Consider the following 17,947-nt stretch of genomic DNA (forward strand, 5'->3'; position numbering starts at 1 on the left):
CCCGAAACATCTGAAATTATTCAAGATCAGCCAGGTAGATCTTCGGCTTTCGTCACACCGGTTTCTAGATGCGTTCGCGGGCGATCACATATGTATAGTAAATGGCGTATACATTTACGAATATAAACATAAATAAGATGAAGATATATATATTACATATTATTATATATTATATATGCGGCTACATATATAATTTTACTAATTAAACAAAATGACATATAAATTAAAAATTAATATCAGATAATAGAATAAAATAAATCATGAAATATATGTAGATTAAAGTATAAAGTAAAACAAAAATTTTATGGAAGGATATAAATAGAATTTTGATTAAAACAGTTGCTTCTCATTTTAAGATTAAGTACCAAAAATAAAATAAAATTTCAGATTAACGTCTTTGAACTTTTTTAAGACACTAGTTAAGATAAGATCGCTTTTAACTTATTCGTTTATATCATAAGTCATTCTCGTTACAGTAAAAGGCTAACATTGTATTCATGCGAGGTACGTCAGATAAGACATGTCAGAACGCAATCTTCTTCTATTATTTATTGGAAACCTTGATACACTCGAGCTTAATCATAAATATTATGAGTCATGATACAACACTATATTTACAGATAATTAATCGAGCAGTTGAGTCCTGATACTTAGCTTGATGCTCGAAGGACGGAGGGGAGAGGCACAGGGGCTTGGAATCAATGTGGAGCAATGAGAAACGAGGAAAGATGCTGTAATGTTAAATTATACGAAACGTGTAAAGAGGGGAACGACCAGGAGGGGAAATTAATATTTCACACACGTGTGGTGGCGAAAAATCGCGCGAGGTTCGGCAAATTTCTGAATAAATATTAAGACGAGAACTGAGCTACGCGACTCTTTGGCGGGGCGGTCTCGTAAAATATTATTTAATCCTCGCTGGCCGTACACCCGATGCGATTCCGTGTAATTTTCTTGTATATTCCATTCTTTTTCTTCCTATTATATAGGGTTTGCACCTTCGATGCTATGTATGTATAAGTATATAAACCTAAGCATATTTGCCTGTCATATAATTGATATTCAGTTAAAACCTTAACACATTATTCACGAACATTCAGGAACGAGGAGATTAGGCCGCCAATTAACCTTTAGAGGACGGGCAAGTTTTTTCATGACTCTTTTTATGATTTTTATTTATAACTTCCATATATGTGTTAAAGTGTTATACTACGAAAAATACGCGACTCCCGTGGAGCCTAAAAATAGGCTTCCCGTCCTCTACAGGTTAAATAGATAATTCGATTTTTGCTCATGCTTCTTGTTGCAGAATAAATATCCATCGATTAACCGCAAAACGATGTGAAGTTATTTGATTTCTAAGAATTATGAGATGGTTTTACTTTTCAATATTGCGTGCAACGATATAATTTGATTATATCTTAATTTAATATATAAAAGAATTGCAGAGTAGAATGTATTTTTTTCTTACTTTATGCATATTTTATTTATGTGAATATCTTTAGAAATAGATATTTATGTTAATATAATAAATTTCTTTTATCTCTTATAAAAATATAATTTTCTGTTATGAGTGATAATTTGATTGATATTTTAATTGGCAATGTTTATCTGCTCCGTTCGACATTGTTAAGTTATTCTTCCTATTAATTCGTTATTTCACATATTAATCGTTTTATTGAATAATCGAATTGCTAGAAAAACTGTTTTTACGTTCCTGAATATGGCGAGTAATGTCGTGGATAAAGACACATATATAAGTACTGAATCTTATCAACGGCAATTAAGCGTCGTTACTGACGTTACGTTCGTTTTGATCTCTAAACGTGCCGCATGGGAGATCGAAGTAAGCAAAAAAAAAAAAGAGAAAAGACACCATGTCGATCGCAAGTAAACTGCGTTAAATTACCGATCGACGCGGTAAAGGTTGAAGTCTTTATTTTCCGTTGACCGCACATTCGGCACCGAGATCGTGGCAATATCGACGATTTCTACCTCTATTTATCGATGAGCGATAACTCGCTACGGATACCTCACTCGCGACATATACATCAATTGACGAATGAGTATCGATTAACACTTCGTTAAGTAAGAGAAGCGAGAGTATAGCAGCGAATAATTATTTATGTAAAAAAAGCATTCGCACACAAAGGATCGATGAGACCTATTATATCCATGGGAGTCTGCATTATCGACGACTATCAAAATACGTAAGGCACTTCGCACTGTGTCAATCCCACGTTTACCTTAAGAAGTTAATAGAGAGAAGAGTAGAGTACATAAAAAATATAAACTCTTCTAAAATTTTTTACAGAATATTTTTCCGATTCATAAAAAAAATTAACTTAATTATTATATACCGCGTTTTAGTTGCATCATATATTATCCAATGTCGACTTATCAGTGGCTCGAAGTTCAGTCATTTATATCGACCATTTCCTATCTTAACGACGCATTCTTATATTATACCGGCGGAGCAGTTCCTTGGCGGCTCCATGCGAAAGATGCGAATACATCGCAATCTGATTGGGATGAAGCGAAAAGAAATAGGCCTCCGCATGCTAGAAATGTAACCCTAGTTGATCCGGCCTTTGTGCGTCATGTAGCTTATACTGTCCGACAGTAATTTTTCTCGCGCTTGCCGTCGCATTCGCGAGCACATGGCTAGTATCGTGCCGGCCATGATGCAGAGGAAGGCACAGCCGAGACCCACTATTGTACTGGCCACCGTCGATCTCAGACATACTCTGTCAGTCGTAGGCTCGCTAAAACCTGCAAGGAAAAAAAAATCCAAATTAAAAAAGATTATAATTGTAATAATAACGTCTTACATAAAATACATTAAACACTTGCTTATGTTTCCTTAATGTTTGTATACTGAGAAAAAAAATTGATTGTACGGACTGTATAGTTGTTGATTCAATGATAGATTCAACAATTATTGCACTGAAAAAGGTATAGTTCATTCATGTCGGCCATCAAAATTTTTTAATCAAGAATTAGTTAGTTTAACTAATGATTAGTTGAACGTATTAAACTAAATATTTTAGCTAGATGAAACACATTTTGCGTTTTTCAAAACAAATTTTTTTTCTTAGTGTAAGAGACATTTCAATTTGTTTGATAATTGCTACAATAAATTTATTATTTCTGTTTGCTTATTTTTCGAAGCGTTGAATGTAATTTTACATGAGCTAAGATTTGCAATATTTTATATTTGCAAGCTTTGTTTCGAATCGGTGCCCGCTATAACGCAACTGTGATAAAAAAGTAGTATAGAGTATTTCTCATTGAACGAAGTTGCGATAAATGCACGGCTTGACACGTAATTGTTTTAACAGTAAAAAATTATGTTTGGCATATATGTAATATCTGCTCTGCTTTACCGCTGCGAGAGTAGTTAGTGGAATTCTGGAACAGTTCCGTGTCCGCCTCGCCTTCCTGAAGAACGCGAAGAGACTGGAAGAGGTTCACGTTCTCCGACAAACTAGTCGCCGGCGTCGTCGGTCCACCGATTTCCGGTACCGATCGCTTTACCACATTCTTCGCGTTTCTCCAGTGGCAAGGTTGGCTCTGAAATACGGGTGAATCGTTGAAATTAAAAATATCTATGAAACTGGAACATCTCACATTTTCGGGCAAATTGTTTTTCAAGAGAGTATCAATTATATTGCGAAAATTTAGAAGTAAATATAAACCCGAAGGATTAAATACAGCACACACATAAAAAATATTGAATTTTTGTGTGTGATAAAATAGTATTAAATAATTAAAATATTTTAAAAGAAAGTAATTCTATATAACACTTAATCAAATTTAATAAGCGTGGAATAGATTAAATTAATAATCTTAAATAGATTAAGAATGGAGTGAAATCTATTAGTAACGCGTTGTACTAAATATTTAGTTACCGGACATCTTCCGTGGCACATGCGAACATCGCATTCGATATATAGAGCCGGCGATCCTGTGAACCTGAAAGTCTTCATGTAAGCAAAGACTTGGGTCTCGAACAGGCCACTCTCCGACCAGGAACCACGAAACCGGCTGATCAGTTTGTCATCCACCGGACATCCATATTGATCGATCAGTTGAATCCTTTTGTTCCCGCCATTATGAGCGTAGCAATCATTTACGACGATATCAAAGCCATCTACAAAAAAAATGACGAAAATGTTTATATTTATTTGAAAATCATCAGATCGCTATCTATAAAAACTTATTGCTTAAAAAATTATAAATTATAATTTATAATACAAGATTTATTGATTCATAAATTGAAGTAGATTTAAGCAAATTGAGGAAAGATTACTTTAAGAGCGTGATGGATATACAAAATACAGAGAATCGTTCTTAGAGATTTATTATAATTAGGCAAGAAGCGATAATTAGCTTCCATGAAATATGTCATCACAGCAACGAAACCAATTAGTCAAAGGCGGCGAGAGAAGGGTAAGATATGACGTCCTCTACCTTCTGACATAGATTCGCGTAGCGTAAGTGATGTAGACGTAAATACAGAAGCCTGACTCGTTAAAGTACAGACATCTGTCGTTACGTCGAAGCATACACATTTTCATATCTTCTCGCCAGCATTTCCGCATCTTTCGCAAATTACCGAGCTTGGACTGACTAGCCGACTGACAAAGTCTTCTGCTGTTCATTTTATACCGTTATCGCTGTCGAATGATAGCTCGGTGGAATCGGACGTCGTATGATTAGACCAGGCGTCGAGTAAGAAAAGAGAGGTACACGAAAATGGGTACTGTGAATGATTTGCGGGAACGTTAACAATTGTGAATGATTTGCAGGAATATTTATTTTTCGCTTCCCTATTACAGACTTTTTGTCGTGGAGGTTCGTTTCTGAATACACAATTATCGTAACAGTCCTTTAGTATTTTATAGTTTGTATTAATGTTCCAGTTTATGTTTTATATAAACAAAAATTAGATTCACGATTAAACTTTAAAAAACGGTTCTAAGCAAGTAATAAAATTAATATATCACTTGTGCAAAAACAAAAGTGATACATGTATAATCTAATTGATTTGTTATATATACTAAGACTTTAATGAGCCAACAAGGCAGTAATCAAGTATTTAACTTAACGCTACTGTTTTTTTATATTTTCCATTGTCTTTTGTTTGTTTGTCTAAGCGTTGTGAACCTAGTAGTAGGTCGAATCCATTAAGCGTTCCAGGGATTTACGCGTGGCAAAGTTGCAGTTAAGCTGTGCGTACGAGGCTTACCGTATTTGCTGCGCATGTAGATAATGAGAGTCAGGGGATCGCCGACGCGGACTGGTCCAGCCACTCTAGTTCCAGTGGTCCCGTAACCGTATCTGATTTCCATGTAGCACTCCGGAGGCTGCAGGGTGAAGACTACGGGATTTCCCGTGGCGACCCTGGAAGAAGGTGGGTGCGTAAGAGGCAGGAAGAATGCGTATCCGTTATCTCGCGAGCAGTACGGCCTACTTCGCGCCGACAGGATAGCACAGATGTTAGACATTATCGTAGATATTACGTAAACGCCTCGCGCGAAACGTTCCATCGGAGCCGGAGCGTAATCGGAGGTTTCAGCCGACGGATCATGTCGTGTTTCTCTCGCGTGCATTACGAAAACGATCTTCGAGCCTCTGATCGATATGACCCTTCGTACTGTTTCTACGCTCGGGCTCGAGCCCCCCCCCCCCCCCATCTCGAGACGTTTCGATCTAGCCATTATCGACAATTTATTTCAAAAGTAAAAAGATCCGACACTCACTCGACATCGAGAAAGGGAAACGTCACCGTCTTCCAAAAGTCGTAGCCGTACTCGCAAGTCACCTTGAAGTGTTCGTCGAATTCCTCCTCTATCAATGGGTTGTACTGCACCGTGACCGTGTTCCACATGAGATTTTTCTGGAAAGACAAGAGCGCGTTGTCGTTGAGTCTTATTTCTCACGTGATTCCCAGCCGTAATAATAGCCGTGTTCCTACGTTCCCGCGCGTTCCGCGCGCGATATGACATCTAATCTTCTCTAATTATCGAGATTAAAAATAAGCCGCCGCGCCGTGCCCTCTCATTTTTCCCCTGCGCCGTTAATCATTATTATTCCTTGTCGACCGGCGCGGCTCACGCTAAAGTAACGATCCGTCATTCTCTGCGACGCGCTCGCGCTCACGCTCGCGCTCGTCTATTTTACGTACCGTCGGATTCTTCCTGCTGTCCTGATGATGAGTGTTCTCGCCGAGGGTGCCGCACCGATTCAGCTGAATGTAGAACTCGTAGTAGTCGCGGCCCGTCCCATTAACGTACATGCAATCGGGATCGTACGAGTAGCCTGCAATTAAAAGCGATTATTCTTGTTCATCTGGAACGCGGCCGTCTATGATACGGCCACGTAAGGCATCGAATATCAACCGATATCTCGTTTATCAAACAATCTTCCTCGCGGCGTTTCGACCGCGCGAATCGCGTTGTGCGAAGAATAGGCGGACGTTGATGTATTTTCAACGCGAGCAAATGGCGCGTAAGTGAGGAAATGCCAAGTACACTCGTTAGCGCCAGTGCCGGTGTTAGAAAGTCGAGGATCGGAATAGTCCAAGTTTTTAGTCATCCTGCTGGATTCAATCAGGAGCCTCGGTATTTTACGAAGCTACATCCGCGTTCGTACAAAGGCGATTAGTTCATTATTAAAATGTTGATTAACGGGGCTCATTATCGAGCAACGAGAGAATCACGGATTAGCAGGATCGACATTGAACAGGTGCGAGGTTCAAGAAGAGGTCGCCTCGTCGAGTGATTTGTGAAGAAGTCACTTCGCGATTATTGCAGTTTTTGCCGATGCATCGCGTCCACTGCTAGAAGGCATGGCCGCGGTACACTTCTTAAATAACGGAAGTATCTTACTAGAACGGACAGATGGACTTACGACGGCGAAAGAAAAATTCTGGCGCGGTCGATGTGGACGACCGCTGCGCCGATCGTTTTACGATAATTTCCGTCATTACCTCGTTAGCGCGGACGTATACTCGTCTCACTGTCTGCCGAGGTAATTGCGGATGCCAGCGATGCAGCCAGTTATGCAGCCACATATTTTAGGTGGAATATTATGTCGAGTCTCTTGACCAGAATAGAGAGTGTAGCAACATAACTCTCAGCGCCATGATTTTTTTGACACCGCGCAATTTCCATAATTTGCATCATAATATTTACATAATATTTACATAAATCTTGTGCCAAATGTAATCAATGTTTAAACTTTAGTTTCAACGTTATTGTTTGACTACTTGTATACATGATTTCAATCACATAAATATAATAGTGTTTATCAATGAATAAAAATAAAAAGATTTCTGAATAATAGCACGATAGTAATTATAATTATGCATTAATAAGTTATTAATCGCTATCATTAATTTTACCTGCTGAGTACAAGAGGCCAGCGAAGGATCCGTTGAATCCGATCCTGATTTTCATGTAGTCATCCTGACATTCCGCCTCGATATCTAAAATATAAGATTTAATTGATAATTACGCAACAGTATGTTGATTAAAAGAATTTTATATACATTTTTTTCATACACTTTTTCTTCAGTCCGCGTTTTTCGCGATTAAATCTACATTCCGTTGTTTTATATTTCATTATAAGCGTAATTATGTCGATTCATCAGCGCGATAAACTCTATTTACATTTTCTTGTATTTACGAAACCAAGAAGGTCTAGGTGGAATCTCTGATGTCGAAAGAGAAATGGAAAACTGTGTATCCGGATATACCTACGAATTAGCGAGGAAAATTGACGTGTTGCGCCTACCACTATGCCTACATTTATTAAAAATTGATTTTTGGATGATAAATTAAGCAATCATTGAAAAAGAACAATGGCTAATTATGCATTATAAGATAAAATAATTTGTCAAATAATTTAAATATAACTTAAATGCATTTAAACATTCTGTATATTACGATTGATGACACAATCATCACGAGTAAATTAAAGTATTTGTAGCCATAAAGATCGATTGCATTTGTGGAAACACAATCAGTAATTCTCTTTCGCAAAAAAAAAAAAACTTTCTCGGACAGAAAGGATTCTCAGGATAGCGCAAACAGCGGTACCATATCGGGCCCCCGGTAATTGTCACTTCGAAACGGAGAATCAATCACAGAAGATGGAAACGTGTCGATCGGTCATCGTGTGGGCGTGCGTTCGCGGCCAGGGAGAGCCTGTCGTCACTCGCGTGTAGAAACCGGGCGCGGAAAATCGCAGATTCGCGGATAGGAGCGAGTGGAAAACCGGTCGTCGATGACGAGTGAAAGTAAGTTAGGGGTCCCGTATAGGCGCTCTTCGTGGTAAGAAGCCGTTTCCACTGTAGCAACGCAACCGCAAAGCGGAATGGAGATTGATGGAGGATGAAGATAGTTACACTCGAGGTGTCGGCCGATGATACAACCTTTTCGTTTCGTGACCCACGCTCATCCCACGCACACCGTCATCGTAGGACGCACGGCATCCTGGCATGACACTTAAATATATTATATTGTTCGACGGGCGTTATATTTAATTGGCACGTAAGGGTATCATCACTGCTTATCGAAATAAGATTGCAAAATTACTTAATTTCGCCGTATTTCTTTCTCTAAAGCAAAACTTTCTATAAAAACAGTATAAATTTTTTATAGTAATTTTGAAATCGGCTGCCATAAGTTATTAATAGTTACATTAGTAGTAGTTATTAGTAGTTAAAAATTAATAGATCAGCCTCGATTCGACTAGGTAAACAAAAAAGACTTGACACGCGCTATCATAGGCTCGTGGAAAAATAATAAAAGGTAGTGATGAGAAGATAGTTACACCGGAGGCGCATGCCGATGATACAACCGTTCCGTTTCACCCTCGTCCTACGCATCGCGAGTGTGCCGAGCGCATTTTCGAGCGGCGTACGTACGTACACGCACGTATACGCGCGCGCTTATTAGAATTGCGGATACGTGCTTTGTGTTCATCGTCCGGCAAAACTCTGTCAGTGGGCAGACAATGGGAAGAGTTGAGCAACGCCGATATTTGCTCGGACGTGCCGAGAGCGGTCACGGAGAGACGCCGGAGGATATCGTTGAGTTCCTTTAAGGCTTCGCTGTTGCTTTTGACACGCAAATGTTCAATTTTTGATGCCAGTATTTCTATTTACCGGTCCGAATCTCCAAATTGGCCAGAAATCGTTTTAAGGAGCGTTACGCGGCAAAAAAACACCTGGACGCGTGGGAGAAGTAAAAGGGAAAGAGGTAGCAGGAGGACTGGACTTCGAACCCCGAGGACGTCATGAGAATCGAGCGTTGCCGAGGAGGATACATTAAACCTAATGGGCTCTCTTTCGCGTAATTGACGATACCGCGGGTGGCCTCAAGTTCCCGCAGAGAACGAGCGGCTCGACTTTACGACTTCATTGAACCAGCGAGCTTCATAGGACGGGCGTAGCATTCGTCATTGCCAATGGCAGGCTCATCCGAATGTTTTAGGAAATTTACCGTAGTAATGCGATCATCGATCGTCCCGTCGCGTCGTCTCGAAGGGTATTTCGCTATATCGATATTTTAAAAAATGTTATCTGGTTGATTGCACGGTCGATTTTTCTTAATAAAATTTTTCTTAAATACGCGTAGAGATTTATCAGAGCGAAGTAGAGCGAAGCAAAATGTGGATTATATGGATCGCTCATCACTTAATCCTTTTCGATACCTGCACCGCGGTAGAAGTCATTGTAATGAAAGGAAAAACCCTGTAATGCCCTATATATAAGCTTACGTAATAATTATAATTTTACGATTCTAATATTGATTCTCTATGAAGTTCATGAATAATAGATGATCGTATCTTCATCCCACGTGAATAATAGGTATCGGTGAAGCAAATTGCCGTATAATGATTTAGTTAAGAAACATGAAACGATTAATTGCAGACAGCAAAAATACAGAAAGTGGTGTAATAGACGCTTCGTTCTGGTCGAATGAGCGGGGGAGAACGACGTGTCGTTAAAGCATTTTTCTCACAACGCGGTTCTCAGGATGATCGTAATTTTCTGCAAAATGCAATTAAAAGGGTTTGCGAAGGGAGGGCTTGATAGCGACCAGCGTTCCATCCCGTAAATATTATTTATTTACATTACGACGAAACACGCTGTAATTTTCTCCAGGAGAGTATCAGGCAGCGATGCCTGCTATGTTGATTACTCGCCATATGCACGAATAGTGAGTGTTCAGACATTCACAATAAACTTCGAGGTTTCAGAAAAATCACATCGCAGCGGATGAGCGTAACACATACACGCCGTAGGAGATTATACGCGCGCGTAGGAAATTAAATTTATTTTCACAGGACATTGTGTCTATTATTCTTCCGTAACGGGACACCGCGTCGGCGCTATTAATGTCTTGTTCCACTGGCATTAATTACTACCGCGCACCCGCTACGCGAGATTAAAACTGAAGCATCGGCCAACTAGAATTTTAATGAGTCATTGATTAAGCCTTCGCCATCGTAGAGGCACTTCATTCGAACAGGATAGAAAATTCATTGTAAAGTCAATTTAGAGGTAATAATCCCGTCGCTGAATCATAAAGTTGCGATCGTGTAAATTTGTTATTTCCTACATATGGCATTTGATTGCGTTTCCAGCGCAACGCAGATTAGACGGAAAATCGATCGCCATAAAAGCGAATAGTGCGAAAAGAAATTGCAAAGTAATAATAACTGTAGCTCAAAAGATCTCGCTGTATATTATAGCGTACGTATTCGAGATAGCATTAAATCATTCACAGAATTCCCGCGGACTCGACGACATAACTTCACGTCATCGTACGCGTCGGCACGAGAAGGAAAAAAAAAATAACATAACGGCCGCTCATAAATATCATTTTCATTGCGACGCGGCGTCGCAATTTTCTCGCAGAAAAAGCGATGCCAGAAACGAGCTGTCGTCGATTACCGACGCCATAACATATACGCGCCGAGATATCTGCGCGGGCCCGTGTGATGCTCGAGTTTCCACGAGGCAATCGCGCGATCCAGATGCGGATAATGATGATCGCGCGGGATGATGATGACGGTCCTCGAGGGTCCGAGCCGATGACGACGATGACGATTGCAGATGCCATCTCGGAGGAGCGTCGTACAGGCTGCACAGGCACACAAGGTGGTGTATCTCTCTGCCTCCGTACCCTCGATGTCAGGAGCGTCGTACGACTTTCCGACACCGTTTTAATTGCCTCCTCTCTAACGGTAGCCATTCGCCATCGCACTCTGAATTCCCGGGCGCGCTAAGGCCGGGGACCGAGATGGACGGATACATCGCGCGCGGTGCACGACTGCGATTCTTCCAAGTCGATCGACCGAGACACCGGAGGGAAGTACTTTGTCCTATGACGCGCGCTATCCTCGGGCTTCAACCTCCTGCCGGACAATGGAGAGAAAAATAACGGATCGACATGCTAAAGCGACGACACCGGTCTTTCCTCCGAGGCACACTGACCCACCAGACCGATACCGTAGACGCTTTTTGTCGGCGCTTTTATTCGGACGGGAAATAGCGGATCCCCGTTTACGCCCGGTGTAGCCGCTAGTCCCATCCTCTTGCTCTAAATACACTCCCCTATCAAGTGTGCTCTGTTTCTTGTGTAGACGCAATAATGTAATCGCGAGTTAAATTGAGTCGATAATCCATTATCGACTAAATAGAGATTCCTGTTGGCTCTGGAGCGATATAATCAATACCCTTTCGTAACGTATTTCCGCTGAATTAGCGTCTTGATGCAAGGCCGCCATTACAGCTACTTACAAACCAGGAAATTTCTATTAGCTCGAGAGATTGTGCAGACTGAAGAGTAATTGCCTTGTATAGTGTACTCACTTGATTTATATTTAATTTACCTTACCGAAAACGCACGGACTGTCGAGACTACTAATTACCGCACTTACGAGAAACCGTTTATTTTAATATTATCATCAAGTCTGTCTACACAATAATAATCGAATTGAGCAAAAAGATCAAATAAAGCTGCCTTCGTACTCACGTTGCACTCTCGTCGTGTTGGGCCTGTATCTTCGGTGTTCGCGGTCCCAGGTTTCTGGATGTCTCCTCCAATCATCGTCGCCGACTACGCCTGTACCTCCGTTTCCAGCGAGGCCCTGCAAGCCTTGGAGAGTTTGAAGAGCCTGAAGATTCGGATTCAACGGTCGAGTCTTCAACGAAGGTACTGGCACGTAAGCGGCACCGTCACCAACGTACACGACCTTTCAGAAAAGTAGAAGTATTTTTTATTGATACAATATAGATCACTGTTATTTGTGCTACTTATCATAAATCTAATATGTTATTTCTTTGATAATTGCATACATCTTTAGTTATTCAAGGATTAGTGTTATAATGTTAATACATTCTATACTACATACAATTTAATATAACGTTTAATTAAAATTTTACATAAAATTTAGTATATATTATACAATTCGAAAGAAGAGCTATGATAATTTTAATACGCGAAAAATTGTTTTCTCTAAACTTAATTAAATTAAATTAGTATTACACGCAATGTCCACCAAATTACTCTTATTCAGAATTACAATCTCGCAAAAATGTCGATAATCGATGTTCGACCTTATGTATGAGTATTACCACATATTTCCCGTACCTAGTTACATCATTGTCAGAAAAACGGTTTAGGTTGTGTGTGTTCAGTTTTGATCGTTCACGCTAATAACCTCCTCGTCCTCCTCCTATAATAAGCAGCCACCCGTGCCAAATTCTTGTTGCTACTAATGATATTCATACGGGAGCTCGGAAAAGGAATCCGCTAACGAGTCGCAGGTAGTGATTTGCAGGTTCAAAGCCGTTAGCCCGCATATTGCGGTTGGAAGCGAGATTCCAGCAAAATATTCTCGCGTACACACAGCCTCGTGCGCGCGCGATCCGGCTATGCAAAACTATCCTGTCGAGCGGGAGCCCTGACCTCTCCTACGTTAACGATCCGATTTAACCCCCAGCCTGTACGGATCGCTACCGCTCGAGCGGTGAGAAAGGGCGAGAAAAAGCGCCGGGGGTCGAGACCAACGACGAAGAGGAGAGATACGCGGAAGAGGGAGGGCATGGCGTCGGCGGAGAGAGTCCAGGGAGGCGAAAAGGGACGGTGGAGAGAGCCCGACGAGGAAGTCTGAAAAACGGACAGCACGAGTAGCGCGTGACTAACGCTTTACGAGCTCATTCCCCTGTCCGAGCGTGGGTACCCGAGGTCTTCCATCCGCGTACGGGTGCCGGGCGCAAGAAGAGACGCAAGAAGAACGAATAAGATGACGACGGCGGGGGCGGACGAGGGGGAGGATATTGTACTTTGAGCCGCTTGTCAGCGAGCACGACGCGAGCACGGCAGATAGGTACCTACTCGGGCGAATCGGCCGCGGAGAGGGAGGAAAGGGGAGGATGGGGCACGTGGTTGTTAGTGGTTAACTCGAAGCGACGAAGGAAAAAAGTTGCGAACAGCTTTCCATATGCCGTGACGAAAAAATCGCCATTCCGTTCCGGCCGCCTTCTCGTCCTTTCTGATTCTCCATCTTCTCCTCCTCCTCCTACTCCATTCTTTTTCTCGTCGTTCGCGCTGTTTTTGATGACACGTTCCACCTGTGGTCTCGACGTCCGATGCGACATAGTTGCCATCCCGCAGATCGCGCAGGGAAATTGCCTCTCTTCACGGATTCCACTTTTGAGGAATTTCAGGAACTCGAGTACGATGCTGCCGGGAAACGGAGCGGACCCCCGATGAGCGAAGTGGCGTACGGCGTTTATGGGCCAGTAGAGTAGTTAGGAGATCGTTCCTCTGGCAGAAGAAGCCGGCCCGAGCGCGCTGCTAGCCTGATCTACGTTCCGCGGAAAATGACCGGTGGTCTTTGAATCTTCCGCGGTATCTCATCGGAATGCATTACGGACGATAAGTGCCGATTACCTTCGACTCCTGCTACGCTTAACTACGGCTACTTCGGTATTAACTGTACTGGGCTAGGTAGGAAATGCAATAATACGAAATGCTCCTTCGTGTCGAATGCGCCGCCGATTCGATCTCGTCGGTGCTCCTCGCACGACGTCTTCCGTTTTGTGGGCTCCTCTTCCACGAACTTATTAGTTTCCCATTTAACACAAATCTATTTCCGATAACTGTTTTTTGAAAATTAGCATTCGCTGGAAGCAATTCGAGGTAATATTTGTATGCATTAACATTTGTACGCATCCCCGGGGATGAGCGCAATTTGACATTGAATCTTGCAGTCTTGCGCATAATAAGAACATTTTCCTTAATGATCATCGACATCCGCGATATAAACTCACGTTTCTTCAAAGAAGAAATACCAAGTTACCGTTTAGGTTTTCTTGTTTTGTTTCACACTAAGAGATGACGTCGGGACGGACGGGAGATTTTTTTCTTGGGTGAATGTTAATTTCTTCCTTGGACTTTATTTGATCAAGTCGCATCGAGATATGCGCATTCATGCAGTGATTAACGGTAGCGCGGTTAGAGTGTCGAAAGTCATTAGTTGAAGTAAGATCGCTCAGATGACTTAGATAAATGCATCTATCTCTTTAGAATCTTCTCCCAAGATTCAGTTGATTGTTGTTGCTTAGATCAAAATTTTAATCACAGTTACATAAAAGAATACCAAACAAAGATTAATTTTTTTATATTAATTTTGCGCTCTGCAGATGTTATAGATTTTTATTTTTAATGTAATTTTATTTATTTTTACAAAATATGTGGTAAAAAATACGGTAGCCGAGACGATCAAACATTTATTACGTTTACGTCGAATTAACATTTATGGTTATCGACTAACGATTTTCATAGATACAGTTTCCATCTCACAGGACGAGACAGCTTTAAGCTATACAGTGCACTTCCGTGCGATTAGTCTTCGCTTCTCCGATCGGTACGGACGGAAACGCAGCAGTACGCAGCGCAGATGAAATTGATCTTGTCTCCCGTTTCGCAACGGAACGCTCGTAGGCTAAATAAACCGCTTCTGGTGCTCTCTCTCGAGTAATGGGGGGCCTTCCCCCGCGGAGAATCACGCGGCACAAGAAGCGATCTATCCGCGCGCAATTTGCGATATAACGAAGGTCGCGCACGGACGTGGCCGCGATACCCTTTCTCTCTATTCTACTGGAAACTGGTTCACATTTTTTCGTGATCGAAATCGATTCCGCTCGAAAACTAGTTTAAAAGCAATCCGCAGATCATCGATAAAGAGCGATTAATCAAAGGAATGGCCTTTATTCTTCTCTCCCCTGGTGCTCGGCGTACTGATGCGCCGAGCAACCTTCTGCCCTTCGTTTAGAAAGGGCCTGTGGCATTTTCTACGTGCCGCGGGAAGGAGGAAGATTACGGGGATGGAGTAAACGCGCGCGCCTATACAATAATTGATTTTTTGTTGCAAAACCGATCTTTCGCGATTTTACTGATATCGATCGCAGCGAAGACAAGAGTCACACGAGGAAAGCAAAGACGATCGACCGCGCCGTCCTCCGTGGATCTTCAGGAGGATTTTTACGGCCTCGATCGAGGACACGCCGGCGATCGAGGCGTCGTCTTTGCTGCGGTTAACTGTCAGCATTTCCCTTTTTTACTCTCTTGAATATCATAGCGGATGCAGAACACCTGCATCTAGGTTTGCCGCATCTAGGTACGGCCTTGCGCGCGAGCATTCGTTAACGAGAAATCACGCAAAACTGAACAGATGGGCAAGTATCATTCTTTCACTTCCTTTTTTCCCCACTCCGCTCTCGTAAACTCTTTTTTTTTTAATCCACTTTCGAGGGAACCGTTTGCCAATTAAATATAACTGGATGGACGCGATCGTACGGCAGATGAGCATACACCTTTCTTCTTACTTCTCTTACTCTCCTTTTTATTGTCACATACTACGATATTTATTGTCGAAGATCTGTAGGACTCTCGATTAAAGATTCTATTGCCTAATAAAATTTTTTGCTTTGATAACTAATGATATAATAAGTAAAAATACGATGCTAATACACATCAACAAATTAACAATGTTAATATTTGTTTAAAGTAGTGGAATCTTAGAACATCAAATGCAAAATGTAACTATATAATACTTTGGGCAATTTAAAGCTGATGGTCAAGTTTCTTTATCGGTTTCTCTTTCTTATATGTATGCTGTTTTTTTGTCAATCAATGCAATACGGAAAAAAAATAAATATTTCCATAAAGATAACGGAACAAAGAAATAACAGATCGAGGAGAAACTTCTTGTGCAATATCTATCATGAATTTCAATAAGTAAGTGCGCAACGCGAAACAAATTGGCGATGCGTGACTTACAGCATCGTGGTCGCTGGCCTCGTGAGTTAACGCTTCTCTGGTTTCGTTGTGAGAGGAGGACTCATCCTCGTCGGGTCCCGATCCGCTGCCCGCCCAATAATCCTCGGTGGTGTCGTCGATAACAGACTCTTCGGAATTTCCCTCCACCTCCGCATTCTCGTGACCGGTCGCCTATAGAAAGGAAAATTGTCTCCCATGAAATTCTGTGCCCTTTGCGAGTTATTACACGCGCAATATTGCAAGCAAGATATATTTACCTGACACCTCAGCGTGACCACCGTCAGCATCCAGACGCAGACGTATCTGCAACAATACATAATTCGTATTAAAATAATGTAGAAAGTTGGCTTGAGAATTGCATAATATAATAAGACGCGTCGCAAGCAACGAAATTTCTGAGGTTGCAAAACCTCTTGAAATATAGATGTATAAACTTCCCCTCATTTTAAATGTAGTATTCGGAGTGTATATTGTATTTTAAAGCACTACTCATGAAATGTGACTTGATAGTTACGGTTTCGAACGTAACTCTCTTACGTCGGCATGGCGATCAAGGACGATTACGCGGAGGCCGTTATACGGAGGAAAGCGCTTACGACAGTAACGCCTCCGCGAAACGCCGAACGGATAAGACGGTCGTAAAAGATATCATGGTCGAAGGAATGCGACTAGGCAAGAAAGAAAAGAATAAATCTCGGATTTAATTATATGTATATATATATAGATAATATGGTATTCGAATAGCACGGAGTCTTAAATAGCACAGTAGAAAATTGTAAGAATCCTATTAAAAAAATTTTTTTATAATTCCTTGGAAAAGGCAATTTTATTGTCTTACAAATGGCCAATTTTATATGGATCTGGATTCTTAAATGATACGGTTTTCAATAACACAGAAACAATTAATCGTGTTATTTGACGGTTCCCTGCGTGATATATGTATATATATCACGCACATAGAAACCGAAGTGACTCAAGTGACTATTATATGTAGTCGGCAAAATACACCGCGAAGATGACCCGCAACGGTGCGGTCTTCTTGTTTCCACGTTATTTTCCCCCATCGCGGCTTGATCTAGGATGTGACTCATCTCTGTCGCTGCTGCTGTTGCTTCCAATACACCTCCGTTCCCCTGCCACTTCTACATAAGTCTCAAATGAGTTTCTTGCCTCCGCACTTACTGTTTATAGACCTTTTCGGTGTAATCGCCGGGAGCCTCACGCTATTCGCACGCGCTCGGTGACCCCGTACCGGGGCAACCGCTCATATCAATCTTCATTTCCCCTTCTTTTGCATCATCTAATTAGGTCAATGTTAAGTATTCATTGCTTTTCTTTCGTTATCCGGCTCATCATGTTTAAGATCCTATTCATGTAATTTAGCTTCTTTGCAAAGTGTGTAAAATCCCTCCTCGATTAAATCTCATATTGTGTAATTATTACAGATTAATCCCGCGTTTGTGTATTCAGTAAGCAATTTTTCTCTATACCTTTAGTCGCAATGTCAAAACAGTTGCCAAAGCGAAGATGCGTGAGATATGAAATATGGAATTAATTTAATCTAATCTTTGTCGCGTAAT

General features: G+C 41.4%; 1 protein-coding gene across 1 annotated transcript; it reads right to left on the reverse strand.

Annotated features, from left to right (window-relative positions):
• Positions 1-534: 534 nt before the first annotated feature.
• Positions 535-16,664, reverse strand: LOC139768077 (uncharacterized). Its single transcript, XM_071697910.1, has 10 exons — positions 16,625-16,664; positions 16,368-16,538; positions 12,054-12,273; positions 7,409-7,492; positions 6,191-6,324; positions 5,766-5,902; positions 5,252-5,406; positions 3,912-4,153; positions 3,387-3,573; positions 535-2,772 (listed from the first exon to the last, which is right to left on the reverse strand). The coding sequence occupies exons 1-10, from the start codon at positions 16,652-16,654 to the stop codon at positions 2,576-2,578; spliced, it is 1,557 nt and encodes a 518-aa protein (XP_071554011.1). The 5' UTR covers positions 16,655-16,664; the 3' UTR covers positions 535-2,575.
• Positions 16,665-17,947: the final 1,283 nt, after the last annotated feature.

Source organism: Temnothorax nylanderi, unplaced genomic scaffold (genome assembly GCF_030848795.1).
Source record: "Temnothorax nylanderi isolate EJ_2023f unplaced genomic scaffold, tnyl_v1.0 TNYL_tig0014_pilon, whole genome shotgun sequence".
Lineage (NCBI taxonomy): Eukaryota > Metazoa > Arthropoda > Insecta > Hymenoptera > Formicidae > Temnothorax > Temnothorax nylanderi.

Coding starts and splice junctions, on each gene's coding strand:
- LOC139768077 (XM_071697910.1), bottom strand. CDS start 16,654: ATGCTGACGGTGGTCACGCTGAGGTGTCAG. Junction 7,493..12,053: donor CAACACGACGAGAGTGCAAC/GTGAGTACGAAG, acceptor CTTATATTTTAG/ATATCGAGGCGGAATGTCAG. Junction 2,773..3,386: donor CACTAACTACTCTCGCAGCG/GTAAAGCAGAGC, acceptor TTTTCCTTGCAG/GTTTTAGCGAGCCTACGACT.